At 40.8% G+C, this 25,252-nt stretch overlaps 1 protein-coding gene across 1 annotated transcript in view; it reads left to right on the plus strand.

The window, feature by feature from the left end:
• LOC306854424 (nuclear GTPase SLIP-GC-like) overlaps positions 1-25,252 on the plus strand; it is a 70,262-nt gene that overhangs the window by 5,135 nt on the left and 39,875 nt on the right. The window contains exons 3-5 of the mRNA XM_079392399.1: positions 7,417-7,523; positions 7,629-7,661; positions 7,735-7,797. Coding sequence (XP_079248525.1) covers positions 7,448-7,523; positions 7,629-7,661; positions 7,735-7,797 — 172 coding nt within the window. The 5' untranslated portion in view covers positions 7,417-7,447. The remainder of the gene's footprint in view (positions 1-7,416; positions 7,524-7,628; positions 7,662-7,734; positions 7,798-25,252) is intronic.

Genomic DNA, 25,252 nt, shown 5'->3' on the forward strand with positions numbered 1-25,252 from the left:
CCCATTTTAGATCTGCGGCAGTTGAACCGCTCAGTCAGCAGAATGAAGTTCAAGATGCTTACTCTCAAGCAGGTCGTGTCTCAAATCATACTTCCATGTCTCCATCCTTCCTACTCACAGGAAGTTCCTGAGGTTTGCTTTCGGGGGCAAAGCTTATCAATATCGGGTACTTCCCTTCAGCCTAGCACTCTCACCCCACACTTTTACGAAGTGTGTGGACGCCGCGTTTGCTCCGCTACGGCTACGGAGCGTCCGCATACTCAATTACATCGACGATTGGTTGATTCTCACTCAAATCAGAACGGAGGGCGGCTCAACATCGAGATGTTGTTCTCGCTCACATAAAAGTGTTGGTGTTAAGACTGAACCCCAAGAAAAGTGTGCTTTCTCCATTACAGAGAACCACTTATCTGGGGGTGGTGTAGGATTCGACCACGATGCAGGCACGTATGTCTCCTGCTCGGATCGAGTCAATCCTAACGAACGTCAGGAGGGTGAAAGAAGGCCAGTCACTCACTGTCAAGCAGTTTCAGAGACTGCTGGGTCTGATGGCAACTGCGTTCCCTACAGTGGTGGCTCAAGACCAAGGGGTTCTCCCGAGGAGACTTCACTTCATGGTGCAGAGATCGCCAGCTCGGCCCAGTTAACTGCCTGGTTGGTACAGTGCTGGACTTCCTGTAGGGTTAACCCACTCCACCTTGAAGGTTTATGTGCCGGCGATTTCGACCTATCACGCCTCTCTTGGTTGACAGTCAGTGGGCAGACACCCCCTAGTCACACGTTTCCTCCGTGGTGCACGGAGGCTTAGGCCTCCAGTACGGTCCCGGATCCCCCCTTGGGACTTGGCTGTGGTATTGAATGCTCTCTGTAGGCCTCCATTCGAGCCTATTGAGAAGATCTTGGATCGCCACCTCACCATGAAAGCCGTGTTTCTTCAGGCGATTTCATCTCTGAAGAGAGTTGGGGATCTGCAGGCTGTCATCCTGTCAGTGGCCCCTACTCACTTAGTCGTACTGTTGTACTGCAGGCCTTTAGTCCTCCTCCCTTTCGGGAGCCTGACCAGCAAAAGCTTAACTGTATGTGTGTATACGTCCACAGAGCTGTCATGTGGAGAAGGAGAAGGGCGGACCAACTGCTGATTTGATATGGTCCCCCAAAGAGAGGTCTTCATGATTCAAAGCAGACCCTCAGTCGGTGGATTGTCGATGCCATTCACATTGCCTACGAGTCCTCTGACCTCCCCTCGCCAATGGGAGTCAAGGCTCATTCCACTCATCCCAATTCAGGACATCTGCAACGCTGCGGGATGGTCTACGCCCCTGACCTTTGTCAGGTTCTATGGCCTGGAGATGCGAGCCATCCCAGGCTCTTCCATCCTCTCGCCCCCGAGATGTGCTCCACACGGATACACACGGGGCAGGGATTGGGAAGTCTGGTGCCGTGGGTATCTCGTTCCCCTAAGCGTCTCTGGACGCAGCTCGAGTTCCTTCGAGTAACTGGGGTTACATATGTAACCTAAGACGTTTTGTTCAGTGCTGAGTTTTGCAAGCTCGCCAGTCCTCTCATTATAACAAACGCAGTGTAGACACAATGTAAATAAGTGATTCATTGTGCAGCGTAGAGAGATTTGTTGATTATAATGGCACTTTGTGAGATTGTGATGAACTGAAATGAGTAACTGCTTTTTAGTGATTAAAAGGGAGTGCTCTTTCTGCGCTTTCTTGGCAAAGTCAATTCAGAATTTGAAGTTTTGTTTTTCATGCTGCAAAGAGAACCAGTGGCCACTTGCATGCTGCAAAGTTTCAGAGTGACATCCACATATAAATATGGCAATTCACTCTCGAAACTGCAATGATAGTGATAACCACAACAATGGACATGTCAAAATGGATACATTAAGGCTAGAGCACCCTCACTAATTTCCAAAACACCCTTAGTGATTTGATTCTGGATCCAGATTTACATGTATCTGGAAAAATTATATATTTTTTTATACAAAGTTCTGGCATGAAACTCTAGATGACTCGGTCCTTTAGGTCTAACTCAGCGGTTCCCAATCTCAGTCCTTGCACCCCGTCATGACAGAAATACATTTCTATATTATATTTACATACCTAAATCAGACAATTTCTTAACAATATATGTTTATTGCATTCTAACACAAAATTTTATAAAATATAATTTCATGACGATAAAGTTCCCATGCCTTTCGACTCAGTGAAGGTTTTAACATTAATTGGCTTCTCATTGAAAGCAATGAGTTACCTACTGCTTTTAGCATAGCGAACGCATTTCTCTTGGACATCGTATTTCTGTTCACCATTCATGAAGCTGGGACAGAATTCTGCAATGTTTATTTTATAATCATATTTTAAAGTCACATTTAGTCTCGGCATCTTTCCACAGACTGCTTTTAGTTCTCAATCCAACACGCATAAGAAGGTTGCTTCTAATTTGGACAACGAAAACTTTTTTTTCTATATTATTTTGTGCATTTCGCAAATGTTTATTGAAATGTTTATTAAAAACAATCCAGAGAAGTACATATTATGAATATTGTCTAATTCATCAAATAAGCAAAGGCAAGAAATTAAAAACACTAGCCCTTTATAAAAAAAACCCCAATGTGTTGCATTATTTTATTATTTGACTAAGGTCAAAGGTGTGTGATTTGTGAAACAATGAAAAAAGTCTTAAAATCTCTTAAAGCTTTTCAACCACGACGAGACAGTGAATGTTTGACATTTTATTTACATTTTCTCTATGTTTTTAGAAGATGCTTGATTTTCAACAAGTAACACTGGTTTATTGATATTTATGCATGATATTTAAGAATCCAACACCTGGTTAAGCAGGAAATGGCAATTGCAGAAGAAGCAGATACGTATCTAACAAGTGTAACAACATTTCTAAAACAAGAATGCAAATCCCAAAAGTTCCTACCCTCCATCACTCTTTGTTTTGACAGAACTTACTAAGCTGATGATCTTTGGTCTATGAGAGCAGATCTATCAATGGATTCAGAGAACATAACGTTCCTCACCTGGAATGTTAATGGACTTAAACAACACAGAGATCAGAAATTTCAAGAACTACAAAATGCTAACATTGTTTTCTTACAAGAGACACACATTGGAGTAGAAGATAAAAATATTCTAGAAGACTATAAAAATGAGTGGCATATTTTCTACACAAAGTACTCTTCCTCCAGCAAGGGAACAGCCATACTAGTGAGGAAGGGAGATTTTGATTTTGAATACATAAGTGATGAAAAAGATCATTGTGGAGCTTATGTTGTGTTAAAATGTAAACTGAAAGGTCAGCTGTACACTCTGGTTAGTGTTTACAACCATCAGACAGACACAAAAACCCTTGAGAGACTTTCAAGGTACCTGCAGTCAATGACCACAGGGCTACTTGTGATTGGTGGAGATTTCAACACAGTTCTCAATAGATTTATTGACAAAAAATGGAACAAGATTGCAAACAGTACTCACAGTAAATTGCTCTTATTTGTGGAGAATTTCATGAAATCTCTTCAGCTTGTAGATGTCTGGAGAAGACAGAACCCCATAAAGCAGGATTATACCTATTACATAAAAGACTCTCCTGTGTCCAGACTGGATTACTTCTTTGTTCCAGAAGAATGTATGTGGCGTGTCAGAAGTTGTGAAATAAGAGACTTGGAGATAAATGAATATAAAGACCACCGGCCTGTGTCTTTAGAGATAAATGTCCCTGCAATACCCATTCAGAAAGATCCCCAGATACAAGCAATCTTCCAATGGCTGAATCTAAAAAAGAATCTTTTGACAGATGAAATGGTTTCATCAGTGGGTGAAGAAAGCTCACATGCAGTCAATGAGGTTGACATTATATCAGCTGTACAATCTCTTCAGGTGTCAGACACACCAAGACCAGATGGAATCCCAGCTTTCTCATATAAGGAAAACATCCAGGATCTAATTCCATATATAAAGATGCTCTATGGCAGAATCCACAGTGTTGCATTTAACTGCTCTGAGAAACACTTCAATGAAAGTGTGAAAAGTCCACATGATGATAATCAACACTTCTTTAATGTCGACTACCTCATCATTGCAACTATTCTGGCAAAACGTCTAGACGAAGTCATGGAGTCTCTTCCAAAAGGGCGAGTACCAAAAGATTCTGCTACGCTCGTGATCACTCCCAAAACACATTATGCTTTAATAGGTTTAAATCATATTAAGGATGAACTGGGACAGCAAACATTTTCAAATCCGACTCTGAGCCAGTATCTTCTCAGTATAGAAAACCTCCTCAGTGATGCAAAAGAAGATCTTTCAGCTGAGAAATACAAAGTGCTGCATCAGGGCTGCCCTTTGACCCCAGGACTCATAACACTGGCTCTGAACAGCTACGCCTCACAGCTATTTGGACATTTAGAAAAATTTGGTGTCTTTATTTTCAAGCAAAGTGTGATAGTTTGCTTTCAACCTAAGGACCTAGATACTGTCGAAGCTACTGTGAAGAACAGTACTTCTGAAGTGTATGAAATAGAGATATTATCCAGAGGAAATGATGAATTCCTACAATTAAACTGGATAGGAAAAGATGTGGATGGGGATGAATTGGACACACTGACAAAGACATTTAATGAATCAATGGACAGCGACAGTGATGTAAGGTGAGGAAAATGAATGCAAAGACATTTAGACAGAGAATCCTGTCCATTTTAAGCCATGTACTCTGAGCACATGGGTTAAATCCTTGCTAAATTTGGACCTTTCCCATACTTAATATGCTTTAAGCATACTTGATTGTTAGGAAATATAGTCACTTTAAAAGTCACTTGCAGTTCTTGTGTCTTGTTCAGGAGCAAAAATTGTGAGCTAGAGCAGAGAAATGTTCCTTAACTCCCTTACAAAAAGAGACCATCATTCATTGCACCATAAAGCATTTAATCTAGAACTGTTATCACCCAGTTCGCAAACAAATAAAAAAACAAAAAAGGAGGTTTTCTGATTTTTTTTTTTTTACATTTTGTAGCATTATGAGACAAACTGTGTGAAGGAGTGTACACAATTGGCTCTACTAGATTCTGAGCATGCAGATTAAGCTCTGTGAAGCTGCTTTGACAAAATTTGTATTGTATAAAGCACTACAGAAATAAAGGTGACATTACTTGTTACTAGAGTTGAGCCGGATACTCGGCTGAAACGAGAATCCAGTACGGATAAAGCACTTTTGCAGAGTACGAGTATCATACGAGTACGAGTCAATATCTGTGTTCGGATTGAATAAAAATTCTCATTGTGTAGCTGACTGTGTCTGCGTTCTGTGATAGGCTAGTCACAGCGCCCGTCCCCTACACACATACAGATTTATTGTGTTGCTGTGTCCCGCTCTGCTCACTCACACACAGAACACTGAGAAGAGAACAGCGTGCTCTCTCTCTCTCCCTCAGTCACTCAGGTTTGCGGGTTTTTTCCGTTAACGTTTAGGGTTTCTTCAGCTTCAGGTTTGTTTTTTACTTTGGTTTGTAGTACTTACTTATTAACCAGTAGAGTTTTGGTAAACGTGGGGTTTGTTCAGACGTGGTGCTTGGTAGAATGCGACTCGCGTCTCTGCCTGTCGGAGATTTTTTTTTTCTTTTTTAAACCGTCAGCTGGCTCTAACCAGTTTTTTTTGACTTCACACACTGAGTGTCTGACACTTTCTTGCTGTATTTCATAAAAAAAAATAAAGGAAGTAGTGGTATAAAACTATATTACAAATTAATTAGCTACACACACACACACACACACACACACACACTCTGTCTCTCTCTGCCAGTCATCAGAGTTTTTTTTTTTTTTTTTAAACCGTCTGCTGGCTCTAACCAGTTTTTCTAATCAGCAATAAATATAACAATTTCTGATCAACCCATATCAATTGCATGCTTAAAATAACATACCAGTTAAAGCCCCGCCCATTTAAAGACAACCCGACCCACTTCCAGGTTAAATCCCGCCCACTTCCGGGGTAGGCCCCGCCCAGTCCGAGTACAGATACAGATAATTCATATGGTTAACAGATACAGATACAGATAATGCTGTACTCGCTCATCCCTACTTGTTACTGATCTGAATTTACATATGGAAATACCATCCAGTGCCTTGCGAAAGTATTCATACCATTTAATTTTTTTTCATGCTAAACTGCTTTAAATCATTTTTTCCCCCACATCAATCCACACTCCATACACCATAATGGTAAAGCAAAAAACAGGTTTTTAAAATCTTCGCAAATTAAAACTTAAATGATTTCATTGCGTAAGTATTCATACTCTTATCTGGGAAAGTTGAAATTTAGCTCAGGAGCATTCATATTGTTTGTAGATGTTACTATACTTCGAGTGAAGGTAACCTGTGGCAAATTCAATTGAATGGGTATGATATGGAAAGGCACACGTCTTAATAAAAGGTCTAACAGCTGATAATGCATATCAGAGCAAAAGCCAAGCCCTGAGGTCAAAAGAACTGCCTGTAGAGCTCAGAAACTGGTTTGCGTCAAGCCACACATCTGGGGAAGAGTTCAGAAAAAAACTGCTTCATTCAAGATTCACAGAAGCGTATAGTCTCTGTTACCCTTAATGGAAGAAGTTTGAAACAACCAGGACTCATCCTAGTTGGCCAAACTTAGCAACTGATGGAGAAGGGCTTTGGTTAGAGTGGTGATGAAGAACCTGATGGTTACTCTAGTTGAGCTCCATGATCACATGTGGAGATAGGAGAAATCTACAGAAGGACAAACATCACTGCAACACTCCACCGATCTGGGCTTTATGGCAGTGTGGCAAGACTCAATCCTCTATACAGTGTAGATACATGAAAACACACTTAGGATTTGCAAAAAATCATCTAAAGGACCCTCAGACTGTGAGAAATAATATTATCTGGTCTGATGAACCTCAATTCTAAGCATCATGTTTGAAGGAAACCAGCTCTGCTCATCACCTGCAGAGTACCATCCCAAAAGTAAAGTGTGCTGGTAGCAGCCTCATGCTGAGCAAAGCTTGTCACATCAAACAAAAAAAGACTTGAGGCTGTAAAGGTGCTTCAGCTAGATATTTTGTTAAGGGTATGAATACTTATGCAATGTACTTATTTCAGATTTTTTTATTTGTAATTAATTTACAAAGTTGTGACAACTCTGTTTTTGCTTTGTCAATATGGTGTATGGAGTGTAGACTGATGTAGAAAAAAACTAATTTAAAGCAGTTAACATAAGGCAGCAACATAACACGTGAAAAAATGAAGGGGTATGAATACTTTCGCAAGGCACTGTAGTATCTTTAGATTTAGACAGCAGTTCTGTACTTTTGAGGATATGATAATTGGTGAAAATGTATATTGTAAAATTTGTGCTTTACATTTTTTACATGTTTTATAGTTCAGTCAGTTCTGGACCATCAAAAGAAGAGATGATGACTTTTCATGGGATGAAGAAGAATACACCTCCACTGCTTCCTGTACCATTACGATCTAGAACTTCCTCTAGTGAGCCAAATAATTTAGTTATAAACAAAACCAAAAAGTTCTTAAAACATTAGTAAGACAACAACTGATCATCTTTAATGAGATTTTTTTTTTTTTTCCCTCTAGATCTTTACAGCTATCCCACAATGACTAGCCAAGGTATACACATTAAAGATCATTGTACAGTCTGTGATTGAAGAAAAAATAATGAGTGGATTTAATTCTCTGATAGGTACTAAAAGAAAACGAGACCATGAATCATCTGACTCGAGTATACAGTCACCAATGACAACAGGTAAGTAAAATCTGAATCTGTCCACGTCTAATCTGCACTAGTAACTAATCACTTGGTTGCAGAATGGCCAGTCTATCACAGGGTTGAAGCACACAGACACCTCCAAACAATTTAGTGTCTTCAGTTCACTTGTCCTGCATGTTCTTGGGTTGTGGGGAAACTGTGACACAACTAGGAAACCCACAGCAACAACATGCTGTCCCCATGTTTAGCATCTCGCCATTTTGAATCAAGCACCTGAGCTGTAAACGCCACATGACTGAACATTATATATTAGAACTACATATTATGCACTGGTAAAAACTTTACTATAACAGAATTAAACATTTCAACTGATTTTGTGTGTGTGTGTGTGTGTAATCTTTACTTATATACATTGTGTAATTTGTATATAAGTAACTTTGCCACACATGGATTTTTCCATCTTTGCTTTATTTTTGTTGAATAAATAATGACATGGTGTAATATGTCATGTGATGTTGCTCATCTGGAGGTGTTATTTTCCAAATTTTAAGACCTGACAAGGACCAGACAATTCTTTTTTATGATGTCCTGATACAGAACACCATGGAATTCAATAGGGTGTCCTAACTTTTTCACATGACTGTACTTGGCTGCATGCAGGGCCGGCGCAAGCTCAACTGCCGCTCTAGGCAAAGCCCTGCCGTGCTGCCCCCAGACATGGGCATGTTTTCTGATTATTTATTTTTTCCCCCTACGTAAAAAAATAAAATAAATAATAATAATAAAATAATAATAAGCTGCAAACGCAAATTAAGTGTACAAGCCTGAAGTGGCCATGGGAGGATTTGGGAGAATTCCCGATGAGCAGCGCAAAACAGCTGGTGTGCACAGCTATTAGGCTACTCAGGGCTTAATCTGAACAAACCCGGTCTGGATCCGGCACCTCTGAATTCCGATCATCTCATTTGGCAGATCCCCTTCCTCCAATGAAAGACGTTCGTGTCAGGGTTATTATAGTTTTGCATTTTTAAATTAGTTTTTATTTTAATATTGCTTTCAATTTTCGCTATAAATTTCAGTTTCATTTTTATTTTATAAGAATTTGGTTAATTTTAGTTTAGTTTTTATTTTGTGAAGTTTTTATACAGTTTAGTTTCCGTTTTAATTTTAGTTTAACCTAAAGTTTAGGAGAATTAATAGAACACTTCCAGAGCGCAGACCAAAAACATTTTAAGTTTATTGACTAGCGACATTATTTGATTATTTTATTTAGTTGCTGTTGGTTTCATTTTGTTTTTGTTTTTCATTTATTTTGAAATTGCCTAAATGCCTTTATTTTCATCAAATATGCCTACAGTTCTTAATACAACATATTTTACCATTTAACCCTCTAAGCGCCAAAGTCGCAAAATTGCGACAAGACGTCATACTTCATGAAATGGGCTGTAGTTCCTAATCTGGTGTAATGGCTCATTTGTATTCCCTTCCACTAGATGGCAGACATGTAGTACTTCGATTCTAGACCAAAATTGTTTGAGGAAGTAGCAGAGCAAGTGAGCTATCGTGTCATTGATGCGGAAGCAATTCAGTTCATAGCGTCTGAGTAAATTGTGAGATTTGTGAGAGAAAATCGCCAAATGACTAATAAAAAGTTGTACTGTGAGGATTTGTTGCAAATGTCATTCGCCGATTCTGACTCTGAAGGGGAATATTTGCCTTTTGGAAATGACGATCGGCCGTCTAATGATCGCGCTTCTCCAATGGTGCCGCGCGCAAGGTGCGATCGTTCACAAAGCACAAACAAGTGATCATTTCAACCCTTTGCCCAACGGGGATGGGGGTGGCAGGGATGGACGTGGTCTTAGTGTCCATAGGAGAGCTGTTGCTCTCTGATAATCGGCCAGACTGCGTCGTTTGTTCTGATCGCGCGCGCTCCAAGGGCCGCCGGCAGACAGTACAGGTGCGGTGTGTGGGGTATGTCTGTGCGCTGTGCCATGCAATGAGAGGTACCATACTCTCAAGAACTATAAACTGTGTCACATAGATACCTGATTGGGCAGATAGCTGGTCAACTGATCAAAAAATAGGCACATGTATTTTACTATGGCACAGTAATATAGTAATAATTTACTACTTTCTCCTGTTTTACTGTTGATTTCCTCTTTTCCTGATCATTTGGAATGAGGATAAAAAGACAAAAAAACAACAACAACATGCAAATAAGTTCAAACATCTATTCAATATCTATTATTTCCTGAATATTACTGATGAACTGATCAAAAAGTAGGCTACTGTTCACATGCGTTTTACTACTATATAGTATAGTATATAGTAATAATTTAGTACTTTCTCCTGTTTTATTGTTGGTTTCCTCTTTTCTAATTATTTGGAATGAGGAGAAAAAGACAAATAAAACAAACAAAAAAATCAAACGTCAATTCAATATCTACTATTTCCTAAATATTATGAAATTCAAGAGGGCCGCCCCTGATGACGTCATAATATGCAAATTAGATGAGTATATTTACACCCCACATAAACTTTCGGTCATGCCCAACATTTTTCTAATTTACAGTAGATCTCTATCTTTAAGCCCTTTCAAGCCACAAGCTTTTGAAACCTTGATGTCAAAATCCAGCATTTTTCCCAAAAAAACCCTGGCGCCTAAAGGGTTAAACATGTAGGCTATACAACATTTTCTTACATTAAAGATCGATGCAGCTCGTTTAGGTGACATGTTTTTTTTAATGTTTTTTTATAAAAAACATTATATAAAATAAAATGGTTTACTGTTATATAGATTAAATGAAACAAACCTATATTTGACCAAAGAAATAAGTCAGCGGCACTGAGAAGTGCTCTCACCCGAAGAGAATACATATCTGCTAGCACTCATTGCAAATGCAAAGGCTGGGTTGTTGCGATTGTCCTGTAATAGCTGGGTTACACAAAAACTACCCAAACAATAAATAATGTTGCAATAAAGTAACCGTGATATTTAGAGTATAAGTGCACACTATAAAAGTAACTGATGCAAGCTGGTAATCACTTAAGTGGGTCAACCAAGTGATTGTGCAAATGATCCCTTACTCTCCATCCTCTGAAAGAATGGATGAAAACGCATTTGTCCGTGTTTCTCTCCGACACGAATCACTCTCACGGAAAGCGCTCGAGAAACAGCATCTCTTCCGCGGCTCGGTACGCTTTCAACTCGTTTTTTTGTTTTTTTTTTGTCTCCAGCAAGAGACTGTATGACATTCACGTTACATGATTTGACAGATTTTTACGTAGAGAGGGTGACAGTGCACCGCATTAAAAGAAAAGATTATTCATGTTTCCATAACCGCTGGCCAAATTCAAAAACTAAACTAAACCATCTTTGAGAGCAAAAGTTAATCAATTAACTTTGAAGCAATAATATCTGTCCTTTTTGCCGCTCTGACTGTGCTGATGCCCTAGGCGGCTGCCTAGGTCACCTATATGCACGTGCCGGCCCTGGCTGCATGCCACATGAAAGAGAAATTGTCTTGAATACTCCTTAATCACCTGTTTAAGTTCAAGTCCTTGGCAGGAACACGTCCACTGAAAAGCATAATGTTTGTGTTTGCCACTTGCAGACTTGCAGAATCAGAGAATCTTGCATGCAGTCATCCATTACATATAAACCATCGACCAGTATTTCAAATAAAAGTACCAAACCAAATAACAAAAAATTAAATAAATTCACAAATAACAAATGCAACTTATTTTCTTCATAACAAAAATAATCTTAGAATAAAGTAAACAACTTATATACATAATATAAACAATATAATAGCAAACAGGGTCACACTTTATATTGGGTGGCCTTAACTACTATATACTTACATCAAAAAATAACTACAATGTACTTATTGTGTTCATATTGTATTGCAAAACACTTTTGCTGTTATTAAGGTGGGATACGGGTAAGGTTAGGGACAGGTGTGGTGGTGTGGGTAGGTTTAAGGGTAGGTTAAGGTGTAAGGGATGATTCAACAGCATAATTATAAGTGTAATTACAGAAATTAAATATAGCTGCAAGCAGCAATGATGGGGCCAAGCACATCAGCGGCAAAATGAGGAGCTAAGCATAGTATGGAGCATCAGACCAACTGCAGAAATTAGCAATTGAAGGCATTTTAAGATTATTGTAGTCCAAATGGCTGAAAAATCATTTAAAACTACTAGTAATATGATTGAATGACTTTTCACTTTTGATCAACAGGTGGCACCGTTATCAAATCGATGCGGTGTGTTCTGTGTGAGGTGACAATGGCACACACAAAGTGTGGTGTCAATATGCCAAAGCATTGCAGAGATACGGCCTGAAGTGTCATTTTGGCATCATGCCTCAAATTCGTTTTTGTGGTATGTGAAATCTGTTTTGTCTATCAACACAAAATCCATAACTTTTTGTTTGCATGGCCTGATATGATTCGATTTTTGTGAAAATCAGACCAGCGGTCTAGGAGGAGTTCGATAAAGTAGGTTTTTAAAGAAAATAAAAAGGGCAGAGAGGAAGTTTGGCTGACTACAGCAACATTCGTATTACTGTTCTCAGCATGACCCAAGGAATCTATTAATATCAGTCTAATTACAATAGGCAAAATTCACAGAAAGGTATTAGCATTTATTTGACATGTCACTGTAAATTTTGACCACAAGGTGGCAATGTCTCAAACTTTTGAATACTTTCAGGTCATGGTCTCCATGGTACATATAAAGTTTTGTAATGGTATACCAATGCATTCGTAAAATATAGCATTTTATATCAATGCTCTATTACAATCAATGGCAATTTCATGTTTTGTTAAATTATAGCGCCACCAAGAGGCACAATCCCACCAAATTTTTTACGTGTCCTGAGAGTGTGTGTCATAATGAGACACTGGAGGATTCAAGCTGCGGGAAACAATAACGGTTTATTTGAAAACACGTCAGAAAGATAACAGTCAGAGAACACTAGAATGCACCGTGTCCGTCAGGCTCCGTAACGCAGGGATGCAACGTGCGGCCAAGTGTCCGGTGATTGAGTCCAGGAGACGACTGTGATCTGGAGACGTGGAATCAGGAGACAGGAACATGCGGAACTCAGTGACCATCACACGGCAGGTAATCCAAGGATCTGACAACACAGGACAGCATGAGAGCGACTGATATAGCGCTGCTAATGATCCACAGCTGGAGCGAATCAGCCTCAATCAGCCACACCCACACACACACATACACACACCAAAACAGAGCGAGGATGACACTGTGAACCCACGAACCGTGACAGTGTGCCCATACATATGTGTGTGTCAAATTTGGTGAAAATCTCATTTTGTTTTGGAGTTATAGACCTATTTATATATGAGTAGATGAAAAATGACTGACTGTTGACTTTGTTTGCATTTTTGTGCCACCTAATATCAAAATTTTGGCAATTGGTCTAAATCAAATATCCGGGACGCTAAGTTTCCAACGCTGGTTTCGTGTCAATTGGAGTAACGGTTTCTAAGATATTGGCAAATGTTTTTTAAGCGCTAAAATGCAACACTGCACAAACCATAAGCTAAAATCTGGCAAGTTTGGTATTGCTGGACTCGGCAAGGATTTAGGAGTCTAAAAATTTAACTCTCGTGAAATAAGTCAACCCCACTCAAAGTTATAAGCATGTGAAAATGAGATTTTACCACTAGCTGGCGCTGTTTCGAAACTTCTCAGACTCCTTCAAGGCATGATGACCCATACCAAGTTTCGTAAGTTTCAATGCATTCGTAAAATATAGCATTTTACAACACAATTCAAAATGGCCGACGCTCAAAATGGCTGACATGGGAAAATTGGATATGGTTCGACTCTAACGAGACCAGTTTCGTAATTTTTGGTCAAAACACTGAAAAGTTATAAGCAAAAATATTGGGGTGGTGATGGCGCAGTGGATAAGACGCATGCCTTTGGTGTGAGAGACACGGGTTCGAATCCACTGTGAGACACCAATGTGTCCCTGAGCAAGACACTTAACCCCCTAGTTGCTCCAGAGGCGTGCGACCTCTGACATATATAGCAATTGTAAGTCGCTTTGGATAAAAGCGTCAGCTAAATGTAAATGTAAATTAATTTTTTCGTATCTACTGACCACTAGGGGGCACTGCCCCGAAACACTGCAGGTAGCCTCAGGTCATGCTTGTTATAACACACAACAAGTTTGGTCTCAATACGCCAAACCGTTGCGGAGATATTGCCTTGCATCCATTTCTGTGTACTTCTCATAGAATTTGTTCGCTCATTATTTGAAAACTGCTAAGCGAATCAACTTGAATTCCATAACTAACTTTTTGCCAGCATTGTCTGAAGATGATCTGAGCTAATTTTGGTGAAAATCTAGGATGAGTTCGAAAAAGTAGGTTTTTATGAACAATTGAAAATAGCGAAAAAAACTAAACCTTGAATTTCGGAAAATCAGACTCTCTGATTCAGAGGAAAAAAGAATTTTCATTTTGTGGCTTACGGTTCATAAGTTATTAGCATAAACATGCTAAACAATTTTACAACTTTCCCACAATCGGTTCTATGGGCTGCCATATGGCGCTTTTCCACTGCATAGTACGGCGCGGTACAGTTCAGTACAGCACACTTTTGGGGGGTTTTCCACTGGGTACAGTACCGGTACCTGGTACTTTTTTTAGTACCACCTCGGCCGAGGTTCCAAGCAAGCCGTACCATTACCAAAACGTGACGTGTAAACTCTGCTGATTACTGATTGGCTGGAGAGAATCGTCTCTGCCTGCGTCATTGAACTTTTGGCACGAGACACAACAGACCTGCTAGATTTAAATCAGCACAGCCAGCGAAGGATCGAATGCAACTGTTTTGAAAGGGCGCATCTTTTTTAACAACCAAAAATGGCTGTTTCGTTGTCTGTTGAGGAAGTACATACGTCCCTCTCTTTGATAGCTGAGGAGTGGATCCAGTGAGAGCTTGATGGAGCAAAGCGGAATTGAAAAGTTTTTCAGGAGTCATGGCAGTAGAGGCGGTGCAACTATAACGATGCGTGAATAATCCCTAAACTGCAGTGGAAACGCAAACCGAGCCGAACTGAGCTGTGTCTTTCTGAACCAAGCCGAGTCGTATCACGCAGTGGAAAAGCGCCAATAGACTTCCACAGTGGAAGAAAAAACAATAGGTGCCTACTCTCCGTTAGCGTTGTGTTTTTTCTTTCGCTGTGGAAGTCTATGGCAGCCCATAGAACCGATTGCGGGAAAGTTGTAAAATTTGGCACACTGATATAAGACAGTCTCAATACTAACCAGGCGCCACCACTTGTCCAAAGTTTCACTCATGTTTATGCTAACAACTTTTGAACCGTAAGCCACAAAATGAATATTCTTTTTTCCTCTGAACCAAAAATTGTTTTCCTTTTTTGATGAAAAATCACGAAACTGGTCTCTGTAGATTCGGTGCATCATGCCGAGTCGAACCATATCCAATTTTCCCATGTCGGCCATTTTGAATTTTGTAGTAAAATGCTATATTTTACGAACACATTGACGTATCGTTACGAAACTTGGTATGGGTCATTATGCCTTGAAGGAGTCTGAGAAGTTTCAAAACAGCGCCAGCTAGTGGTAAAATCTAATTTTCACATGCTTCTAACTTTGAGTGGGGTTGACTTATTTTCACGAGAGTTAGATTTTTAGACTCCTGAATCCTTGCTGAGTCCAGCGATACCAAACTTGCCAGATTTTGGCTTATGGTTTGTGCAGTGTTGCATTTTAGCGCTTAAAAAAATATTTGCCAATATCTTGGAAACCGTTACTCCGATCGACAAGAAACCACCGTAGGAAATTTGGAAACTTAGCGTCCCAGCAGCACTTAAATGCCCAATTGCCAAATTTTGATATTAGGTGGCACAAAAATGCAAACAAAGTCAACAGTCAGTCATATTTCCATCTATTCATATATAAATATGTTTATAACTCCAAAACAAAATGAGATATTTTCACCAAATTTGACACACACATGTATGGGCACACTCTCAGTACACGTAAAAAATTTGGTGGGATTGTGCCTCTTGGTGGCGCTATAATTGAACAAAACATGAAATTGCCATTGATTATAATAGAGTATTATGATATAAAATGCTATATTTTACGAATGCATTGGTATACCATTACAAAACTTTATATGTACCATGGAGACCATGACCTGAAAGTATTCAAAAGTTGAGACAGTGCCACCTTGTGGTCAACATTTACAATGACATGTCAAATAAATGCTAATACCTTTCTGTGAATTTTGCCTATTTTAATTAGACTGATATTAATAGATTCCTTGGGTCATGCTGAGAACAGTAATACGAATGTTGCCGTAGTCAGCCAAACTTCCTCTCTGCCCTTTTTATTTTCTTTAAAAACCTACTTTTTCGAACTCCTCCTAGACCGCTGGTCCGATTTTCACAAAAATCGAATCATATCATCTTCAGACCATGCTGACAAAAAGTGATGGATTTTGTGTTGATAGACAAAACAAGTTTTCACATACCACAAAAACGAATTTAAGGCATGATGCCAAAATGACACTTCAGGCCGTATCTCTGCAATGCTTTGGCATATTGACACCACACTTTGTGTGTGCCATTGTCACCTCACACAGAACACACCACATCGATTTGATAACGGTGCCACCTTTTGGTCAAAAGTGAAAAGTCATTCAATCATATTACTAGTAGTTTTAAATGATTTTTCAGCCATTTGGACTACAATAATCTTAAAATGCCTTCAATTGCTAATTTCTGCAGTTGGTCTGATGCTCCATACTATGCTTATGTAACCGGTCTAAACCGCCACTGTTACGAACTGCGTTGTGTACAATGATGAGGCAGACCACTGGAACTGTTGCTGCGGAGAGTTTATTGGCATGGAAATGCCGATTCTGGATGGAGCAGAGAGAGAGAGTACAACAATGAGATTGAGAAACTTTCGGTGATCTTTCCACCTCTCTTCAGCGCGCTCAACGCGGTCTGAGCAAACATCACGATGACAACATATCAAAATAAAACAATATAAACATGTCACAAACGACAATGCAAAACAAAGTGTTACAATTATTTACTCCGTCATGTGATTTAATTTTCCATAACTAACTTTAGATCAAACATGAAATTGAATGAGAACAAATCGATACACATGAATAAAAACAACAAATGCACAGAGAACTATACCTGGATGGAGCAGAGAGAGAGAGTACAACAATGAGATTGAGAAACTTTCGGTGATCTTTCCACCTGGACAAACCAAACACCAGTCAATTGACCAGCCAAAATCACCATGCTCTGCTAACGCACATACATACACTCACACCGCTGTACTCAGTAAAAATACTATTAATCTCATCCATCCGCACATAAAATGCTTCTTAGTACATTTGTAACGCTCTTAACAACAATATCTTTGCATATCAAGTACTTAATAAAACTTCTGATAAGTTATTTTGAAGGAGCACCGCTAACTGCTTACCTCTCTTCAGCGCGCTCAACGCGGGCTAACTGGAAATGACGTCACCACGTCAAATGAATATAAAACTCCTTTCCCAAATAATACAAATAAAGTACAAAACTAAACAATAACGTTTTTGTAAACAAATGAATACAAAATACATGCACGAAAATCAAAAGGGAGGGATCATTAGTGAAATACATTAATTCAGATTATGAATTCACACTCTTATTAATACCCGTCACATTCACCCCTCCTGAATTTCACTAATATCCTGACCAAAATGACACAAAATTTATCCAACAGAACCAGATTTTCAACGAATCTCATTCGCAGTTCAACATAGTAAATTACCCACTTAATAGGTTGAGAAAAGCCCAAGGTTGATCAGGTCTTTGACATTCTCAGAACAATATGCTGCCTTGTACAACATAAATAATCTGGTATATTTTCACTTAATGAAATTCATACATCACACATACCTCTTCACAGTTTTGTGGTTGGAGAAAAAAACATCCGTCTAGAATAAAGAAAGAATAGATCCTGACCTCTTTGCTAAGGATGACCCCACCCTCTGAACATAAAATGGCCTCTGAGCCATGGATTCAATCAAACGGCTAACTTTCTTGACCACCCTTCCCGCACGGGTCTTAACACCCTGTTTATCAGTGGGAATTTGTGCTTGTGTGTTAGGCATAGAGTTAGCATGAGAGTCATTCACAGTCTGTGTTTGCGGGTTAGAGTTATTAGCAGGAGATTCAGTCTCTATGTCAGATACTTCATCAGGATAATCTTCAATGACCTCATTTTCGTTGGGTTCTTGTTCACAGACACTTCTTCGACTTTGGGTCAAGTAATCAGATTCCAAATCTTCACCTCCCACGGGCTCTTGACCTTCACCTTCATCCCGTCCATCAAGCATCCATGCCTCCATTCCATCATCAGAACTCCCTTCTTCGGATAAATCAGACATCTCAGACATAGGAGACTCCGCTTCCACATTCGCATGACTAGGCTGGATATCCTCGTCATCTTGAGGCGGTTCAATTGGTAGGAAGCTGATGTCCAGAATCAAGTTTCGATGCACTACTTTAGATTTTCCACCTTCATCAACCAGCTTGTATATGTTTGTTTGAAGGTTCCGATCTTTTACAGTATAGATGGTTGGATCCCACTTATCGGCGAGTTTTCTCTTTCCTCGTTCACTCTTATTTGCAAGAAGTACCCTGTCTCCAATGTTCAAACGTGTTCTTGACCTTCCGATTATAATTCTTAGCCTGCTTTTTCTGCTCCTTCTCAGTATGTTTCTGAGCAATGCTCGCAGCTTCATGAAGGTAAGACATAAGTGTTTTCGCATAACTGCCATAGTCAACAATCACAGGGTCGTGCGACACCTGCCCAAAAATGACATCGACTGGCAGCTTGGGGATGCGACCAAACATTAACTGGAATGGGGCATAACCAGTAGTCTCGTGTACGGTGGCGTTATATGCGAACGTCAAAGTCTGTATCTGCTCGGGCCACTTGTGTTTTTCCTTGAGAGGCAAAGAGCGAAGCATACTACCCAAGGTCCGATTGAACCGCTCTGTTCCACCATTCCCCATGGGGTGGTACGCTGTAGTGTGCGACTTCTCAATACCTGCTAGCTTAAGCAGCTCTGCGACAAGGGTACTTTCAAAGTTGGTCCCTTGATCCGTATGAATGCGTGTTGGGAAACCATAAATACAGAAGACATGATCCCACAGCTTCTTCACAATTTGTTTTGCTTTCTGATTTACGCACGGGAAAGCATGGGCCAACTTTCTAAAGTGATCCGTCACAACTAATACATCCACAGAACGCTGCTTGCTGTTCTCAGCACTCCAAAAATCCAAACACACTAGCTCCATAGGGGCTGAAGTCCTGATGTTCACGAGTGGCGCACGAGCAGATGGCTCTGGTGTTTTAGCCAAAATACATCTTTGACAACACTTCACATATTCTCTTATGTCACGCTCCATTCTAGGCCAGAAAAAGCGTTGTCGAGCTAGTTGGAGAGTTCTCGACCTTCCCTGATGTCCGGCGAGATTGTGCACGCCGGTTAAGGCTTTAGCCCTAAGACTAGCAGGAAGTACAAGTTGGAACCTCTTGTGAGTACTCAACGGATCTTTGGAAACACAATAGACTACTCCATCTTGAACCTTCATTCGATCCCATTGCTTAAGAAGAACTAGAGCCCCGACATCCATTCCAGCCATCTCTCGTCTTGAAGGTCTTTTCTTCTTCTCCAGATAGGGTATTATCTTAGAGATTGTCGGATCTGTTTCTTGGCCCCTTCGGATCTCTCCAAGAGGGATTGCTGAAACTGCATCAAATCCAGATGTTGCTGCATCCTGAATGGACTGGATTGTCTGCATGGCCCTTAATTCAGTTACAGTCTCCCATTGATCGGAAAGGTTCAACAGGGTTCTAACTGTCGTGTGATCACAGGACACTGGGCTTGACTGAGTCGATATATGAAGGCTGTTCACTTGTAAACGGAAGGTGTCCTGAACTCCATCTTTGTCGATACTTTCAGCCTCAGTAAGTAGACTCCCATATCGCTCCGTGATAAGCCTGTGACCAACTGTTCTTGCGAAAGGATCACGGCTCAAAGCGTCAGCTACAGTGTTCTTACTTCCAGCGATATGCTTGAGGTCAAAAGTATAAGCGGCAAGCTTAGATACCCAACGCTGTTCACAAGCATCGAGTTTAGCCTTCGTTAGTATATAAGTGAGTGGGTTATTGTCTGTCCATACGGTGAACGTGTGGCCCTTTAGCCAATGACTGAATTTTTCACACACACTCCACTTTAAGGCTAAAAACTCGAGCTTGTGTACCGGGTATCTTCTCTGAGAGTTACTTAAAGACTTGCTTGCGAATGCAATGGGGCGTGCTTTTTCTTCGCCTGCTGGTATCTGCGACAGCACAGCACCAAGACCTTCCAGAGAAGCATCGATTGACAGAATTAGTGGAAGAGAGAAATCGGGATGCGCTAGGACCACACTCTGCAGCAAGCTCTCTTTCAACTTAGAAAGGGCATCATCACACTCTGGGGTCCAATCAGCCGGCTTCAGCTTCCGATAAGTGCCTACCTTAGCCTCAGTTTTTATTTTTGTCCTCCTTTTCTGCCCAGCTGTTAGGGAGAATAGTGGTTTGGCTACAGAAGAGCAATTAGGGATAAAGTGCTGGTAGTAGAGGATCATCCCCAAAACAGATTTGATTCTCCGTACAGACGGAGTGCACCCATCTTCTTCCATGAGGTCAGCTTTTGACAGTTTGGCTATGGCTTCGACCTTTGAAGGATCAACGGAAACACCATTCCCATCGATGATGTGGCCTAAAAACTTAACGGACGCTTGCATCAGATGGCACTTTTTCGGACTCAATTTGAGATTGTGGCTCCTCAATCGTTGGAACACTATCTCCAACCGCTCCAGAGCTGCGGTCTCGTCAGGCGCAAACACCAGTAGGTCGTCTAAGTAACACAGCAGACTGCTAAAATTCAGGTCCCCGAAGATACTTAGCATCATACGCATAAAAGATGCTGGGCTATTACACAACCCCTGAGGCATCCTATTGTACTCATGGAGACCTACTGGAGTTGCAAACGCAGTGTACTTTTTATCTTCTTCAGCCATGGGAATGTTATAAAAGCCTGATGTTAAATCCATAGTACTGAAGAGGGTATTTCCACCCAAGGCGACGAGACAGTCTGATTGGTGTGGGAGCGGGTGCGCATCCTTAGTGGTCCTGGCGTTCAGCCACCTGAAGTCCGTACAGATCCTTAAGCTGCCGTCTTTCTTCCATACTAAAACCAAAGTGGAAGCATACTCGCTTACTGATTTACGGATTATTCCTTGCTCTTCCATTTCTGAGAGAACTTGGCGTAATTTTTGATAGTGAGCAGGCGGTACCCGACGATACGGAAGTAGGAATGGACGCTCATCAGTTAAGTGGATGCGGTGAACAAAACCTCTGACCTCCCCGCAATCCAGAGCATGTTTGGAGAATACATCATTGTAACTCTCAAGCAAATGGACGAGCCTTTCCTTTGCTGTGTCACTGGCAGAACATGAATCAATGTCAATGTCGCTGAGGCTTGCAGCCCCAAGTCTCTGTTTAAGATCACCTGTGACACCGGGTGGGGAAATTTTCTTGGAAGTGGGCACCTGAGCATGACTGAAACCCTGCAACAACTCAAAATCTTCCACAGCAAGGCACGGGAACACATCAGCCAACTTACGGTTCCTTTTGAGGGTGACCGGCTTCTCCGAAAGGTTGGTAACTTTTAACGGGACCCAACGATCTCCCCACAGAGGCGTAACAACACGGCCTATGATGATGTCCTTTGGTATGGTTCTGGAGGAAGTGGCCTCCACGATTACAGTGCTCCCTGGTGACATGGCAGCATCACTTGGTAGCCTTCCCCAGACAAGGTGTTCTTGTTTAGCCATTAGAGTAACTGACTGCTGAAGCTTAACTGTCCCAACCTTGTGCGGTAGTTCTCCACCTCTCCAGCGGCAAGTATTTGCCATAACATCCAAGAATTGTTCACATGATGAAGGTGGCTCTGAAACACTGTTAGACAGAATCCTCCAGTAATCTTCACTGATCTTCATTCGGTGCATGAGGAACTTAATCACGTTGGTACCGATGATTAAATCATCCCTTTGTCCTGGTACAACTAGAACAGGCACCAAACATCTCTCACCATACACTTTCAGCTCAATTTCATACATGCATTTTGGCTTGGTTATTTTACCTCCACATCCTATTAACATAATTTCTTGTGTCAACGGTGTGGGCTTTGGCAACACATCTTCACTGAGCATTCTACTTTCTACTGCTTCACTGAAAGTACATGCCATAGATCCCAAGTCCAACATTCCCATCATCTGGAATCTGTCATTCACATATACAGGTGCATAAAACAACTCATCAAACACTTCAAGAGTTTGTGTATTCTGTGCGATTACTTTAACTTCAGCTGGAGCTTGCGCACATGCACTTTCATAAACTTGCTTAATATCCGCATTTTCGAGGGTTTGTTCCACTCCACCCACACGTCCCCTCTCCAAGTGTGGGCCGACTATTTTAAAGTCGGTGAACCCTGAGGCGGCTGTGTAAACTGGTTGTCAGTTCTGGGTTGACTATCTGCACAATTCCTTTTTATGTGGCCAGGTTGGAAACAGGCAAGGCAGAGTCGTTGTCGTCGACAGTGTGTTAAAGTTGAATGCTCATGAGAACGGCATACCTTACATGCTCTCATAGGTGGTTGGCTTGGTCGAGGACACATCTCCGTTTGACTATTCTGGGAAAGAGCACGGTCAAGTAGACTGATAAGCGTTTTCATGCAATTATCATCATTCTGTGGAGGAGATTGAGTACTAGCATTAACATTATCAGACGGCGCAACAGGGGAACCACTAGCTGCAATCTCATTCTCTATAGGTGACTGGGTGTGAGCTGTAGCATTCCTCACAGCAACATTACGCTTAGGTTTGACCGCCAACTGTTCCTTTTGCTCAGTCTGATATCTGTCAAGATGTTCTTGTACTTCGCTTGGTGTCCACTTATCTGGTGCTTTCAAGCGGAAAATGGCTAACAAGGTTGGGTCCGGGCAGTATTTCACAAACATCATTGCTGCCTCCTGGCATGGGTTTTCCATCTGCCGCCCAAGCCTATTCAAAGCCTCCTCTGCAACATCCACAGCCTTATTTAAACGGACCCAGTACTCGACTGGATTTTCTCCCACAACAGGTACTGTGCCGTAGAAATCAGCTAAAGGCATAGAGGAAAATCTGACCTCGCTGAAATGCTGTTTCAGGATATCAAATATCACTTTGGGGTTCTCAGAGGGTCTTAGAGAAGAGTTACTGCGGAGGGTTATTCTGACAATGTCTTTGGCCTTACCCAGCAGCCTTGAAAGGATTTCATGATGATGCTCTGACACTGGTATGCCTCTTTTCCGCAAGTAAGTGTCCACAAGATCCTCCCATTCATGCACACTGAACTTATCAGTTCCATCTCCTCGGAAAACAGGGGGCTCTCTTACTTCAGACTGCATGACTAGTTTAACTCCTGTCAAATTAAGAGAGGGTGCCTCTGAGAATGACTGACCTGCACTTAAACTTCGAGCCTGTGCATTACTGGTTTCTCTTTCCCCACACCTTTCCCCACTTTGAGCAGAAATTATAGTCTGTCCTACTTCCTGAGCAATATGTGTTATGAGGTTATACCATGCTGCATCATTTAAGTCTGGGCTGACAGATAATGGATTACTCCTTAACTGGCTAGGTGTTTGTTCAGTTACTCGAGTCGAACAGAATTCAGGCGTTCGTTCTGTATTACCCCTCCCTACGAAAGGTGTAAATAAGCGATCACTGAGAAGTCTCCCTCTTCCAAAACTTGAATCTGACATGTCCCCTTCAACATTAAAATTCTCTGCATTGAAACTATATGCCATCTTTCCTCTTTAACAAACAAGTTATCAAACACTGAGTAAAGCTTTCAGATGACAAAAACCCTTTCAACACTAGCACGGCAAAATCATTAAAGAACTAGAAGAAGAAGAAGAATAGTAGTAGTGCTAATTGTGTAATGAAGTGTCCAGTTCTTTGTTAGAGCACTACTTTGTGTTACTGTTCATCAAAACCTTGACTGAAGTGCAACATCCACCGGTGACCAAACGGCATTGATCCTTGGATGAAGATCCGAGGTGAGCTGACCTTCATCCGGGTCACGGCACCACTGTAACCGGTCTAAACCGTCACTGTTACGAACTGCGTTGTGTACAATGATGAGGCAGACCACTGGAACTGTTGCTGCGGAGAGTTTATTGGCATGGAAATGCCGATTCTGGATGGAGCAGAGAGAGAGAGTACAACAATGAGATTGAGAAACTTTCGGTGATCTTTCCACCTCTCTTCAGCGTGCTCAACGCGGTCTGAGCAAACATCACGATGACAACATATCAAAATAAAACAATATAAACATGTCACAAACGACAATGCAAAACAAAGTGTTACAATTATTTACTCCGTCATGTGATTTAATTTTCCATAACTAACTTTAGATCAAACATGAAATTGAATGAGAACAAATCAATACACATGAATAAAAACAACAAATGCACAGAGAACTATACCTGGATGGAGCAGAGAGAGAGAGTACAACAATGAGATTGAGAAACTTTCGGTGATCTTTCCACCTGGACAAACCAAACACCAGTCAATTGACCAGCCAAAATCACCATGCTCTGCTAACGCACATACATACACTCACACCGCTGTACTCAGTAAAAATACTATTAATCTCATCCATCCGCACATAAAATGCTTCTTAGTACATTTGTAACGCTCTTAACAACAATATCTTTGCATATCAAGTACTTAATAAAACTTCTGATAAGTTATTTTGAAGGAGCACCGCTAACTGCTTACCTCTCTTCAGCGCGCTCAACGCGGTCTGAGGACGCAGCGCGGGCTAACTGGAAATGACATCACCACGTCAAATGAATATAAAACTCCTTTCCCAAATAATACAAATAAAGTACAAAACTAAACAATAACGTTTTTGTAAACAAATGAATACAAAATACATGCACGAAAATCAAAAGGGAGGGATCATTAGTGAAATACATTAATTCAGATTATGAATTCACACTCTTATTAATACCCGTCACATTCAGCTCCTCATTTTGCCGCTGATGTGACCTACATTTCACTGCTGGTTATACCCTGTATAATTGTGTATGTGACAAATAAAAACTCTTGAATCTTGATGTGCTTGGCCCCATCATTGCTGCTTGCAACTATATTTACAGATGTATTTACATATAGGTTTTTTTTAAAAATATAAAAGTACAATGATTTATGGACTGTTTGTTGTGTTTCCTTCCTCTTGTGCCCATATTTGGTCATTGCTGTTCCTGTCCTCGTTGTGTCATCATTAGTTAACTTCAAATCACC

Source organism: Barbus barbus (genome assembly GCF_936440315.1).
Source record: "Barbus barbus genome assembly, chromosome: 3".
Lineage (NCBI taxonomy): Eukaryota > Metazoa > Chordata > Actinopteri > Cypriniformes > Cyprinidae > Barbus > Barbus barbus.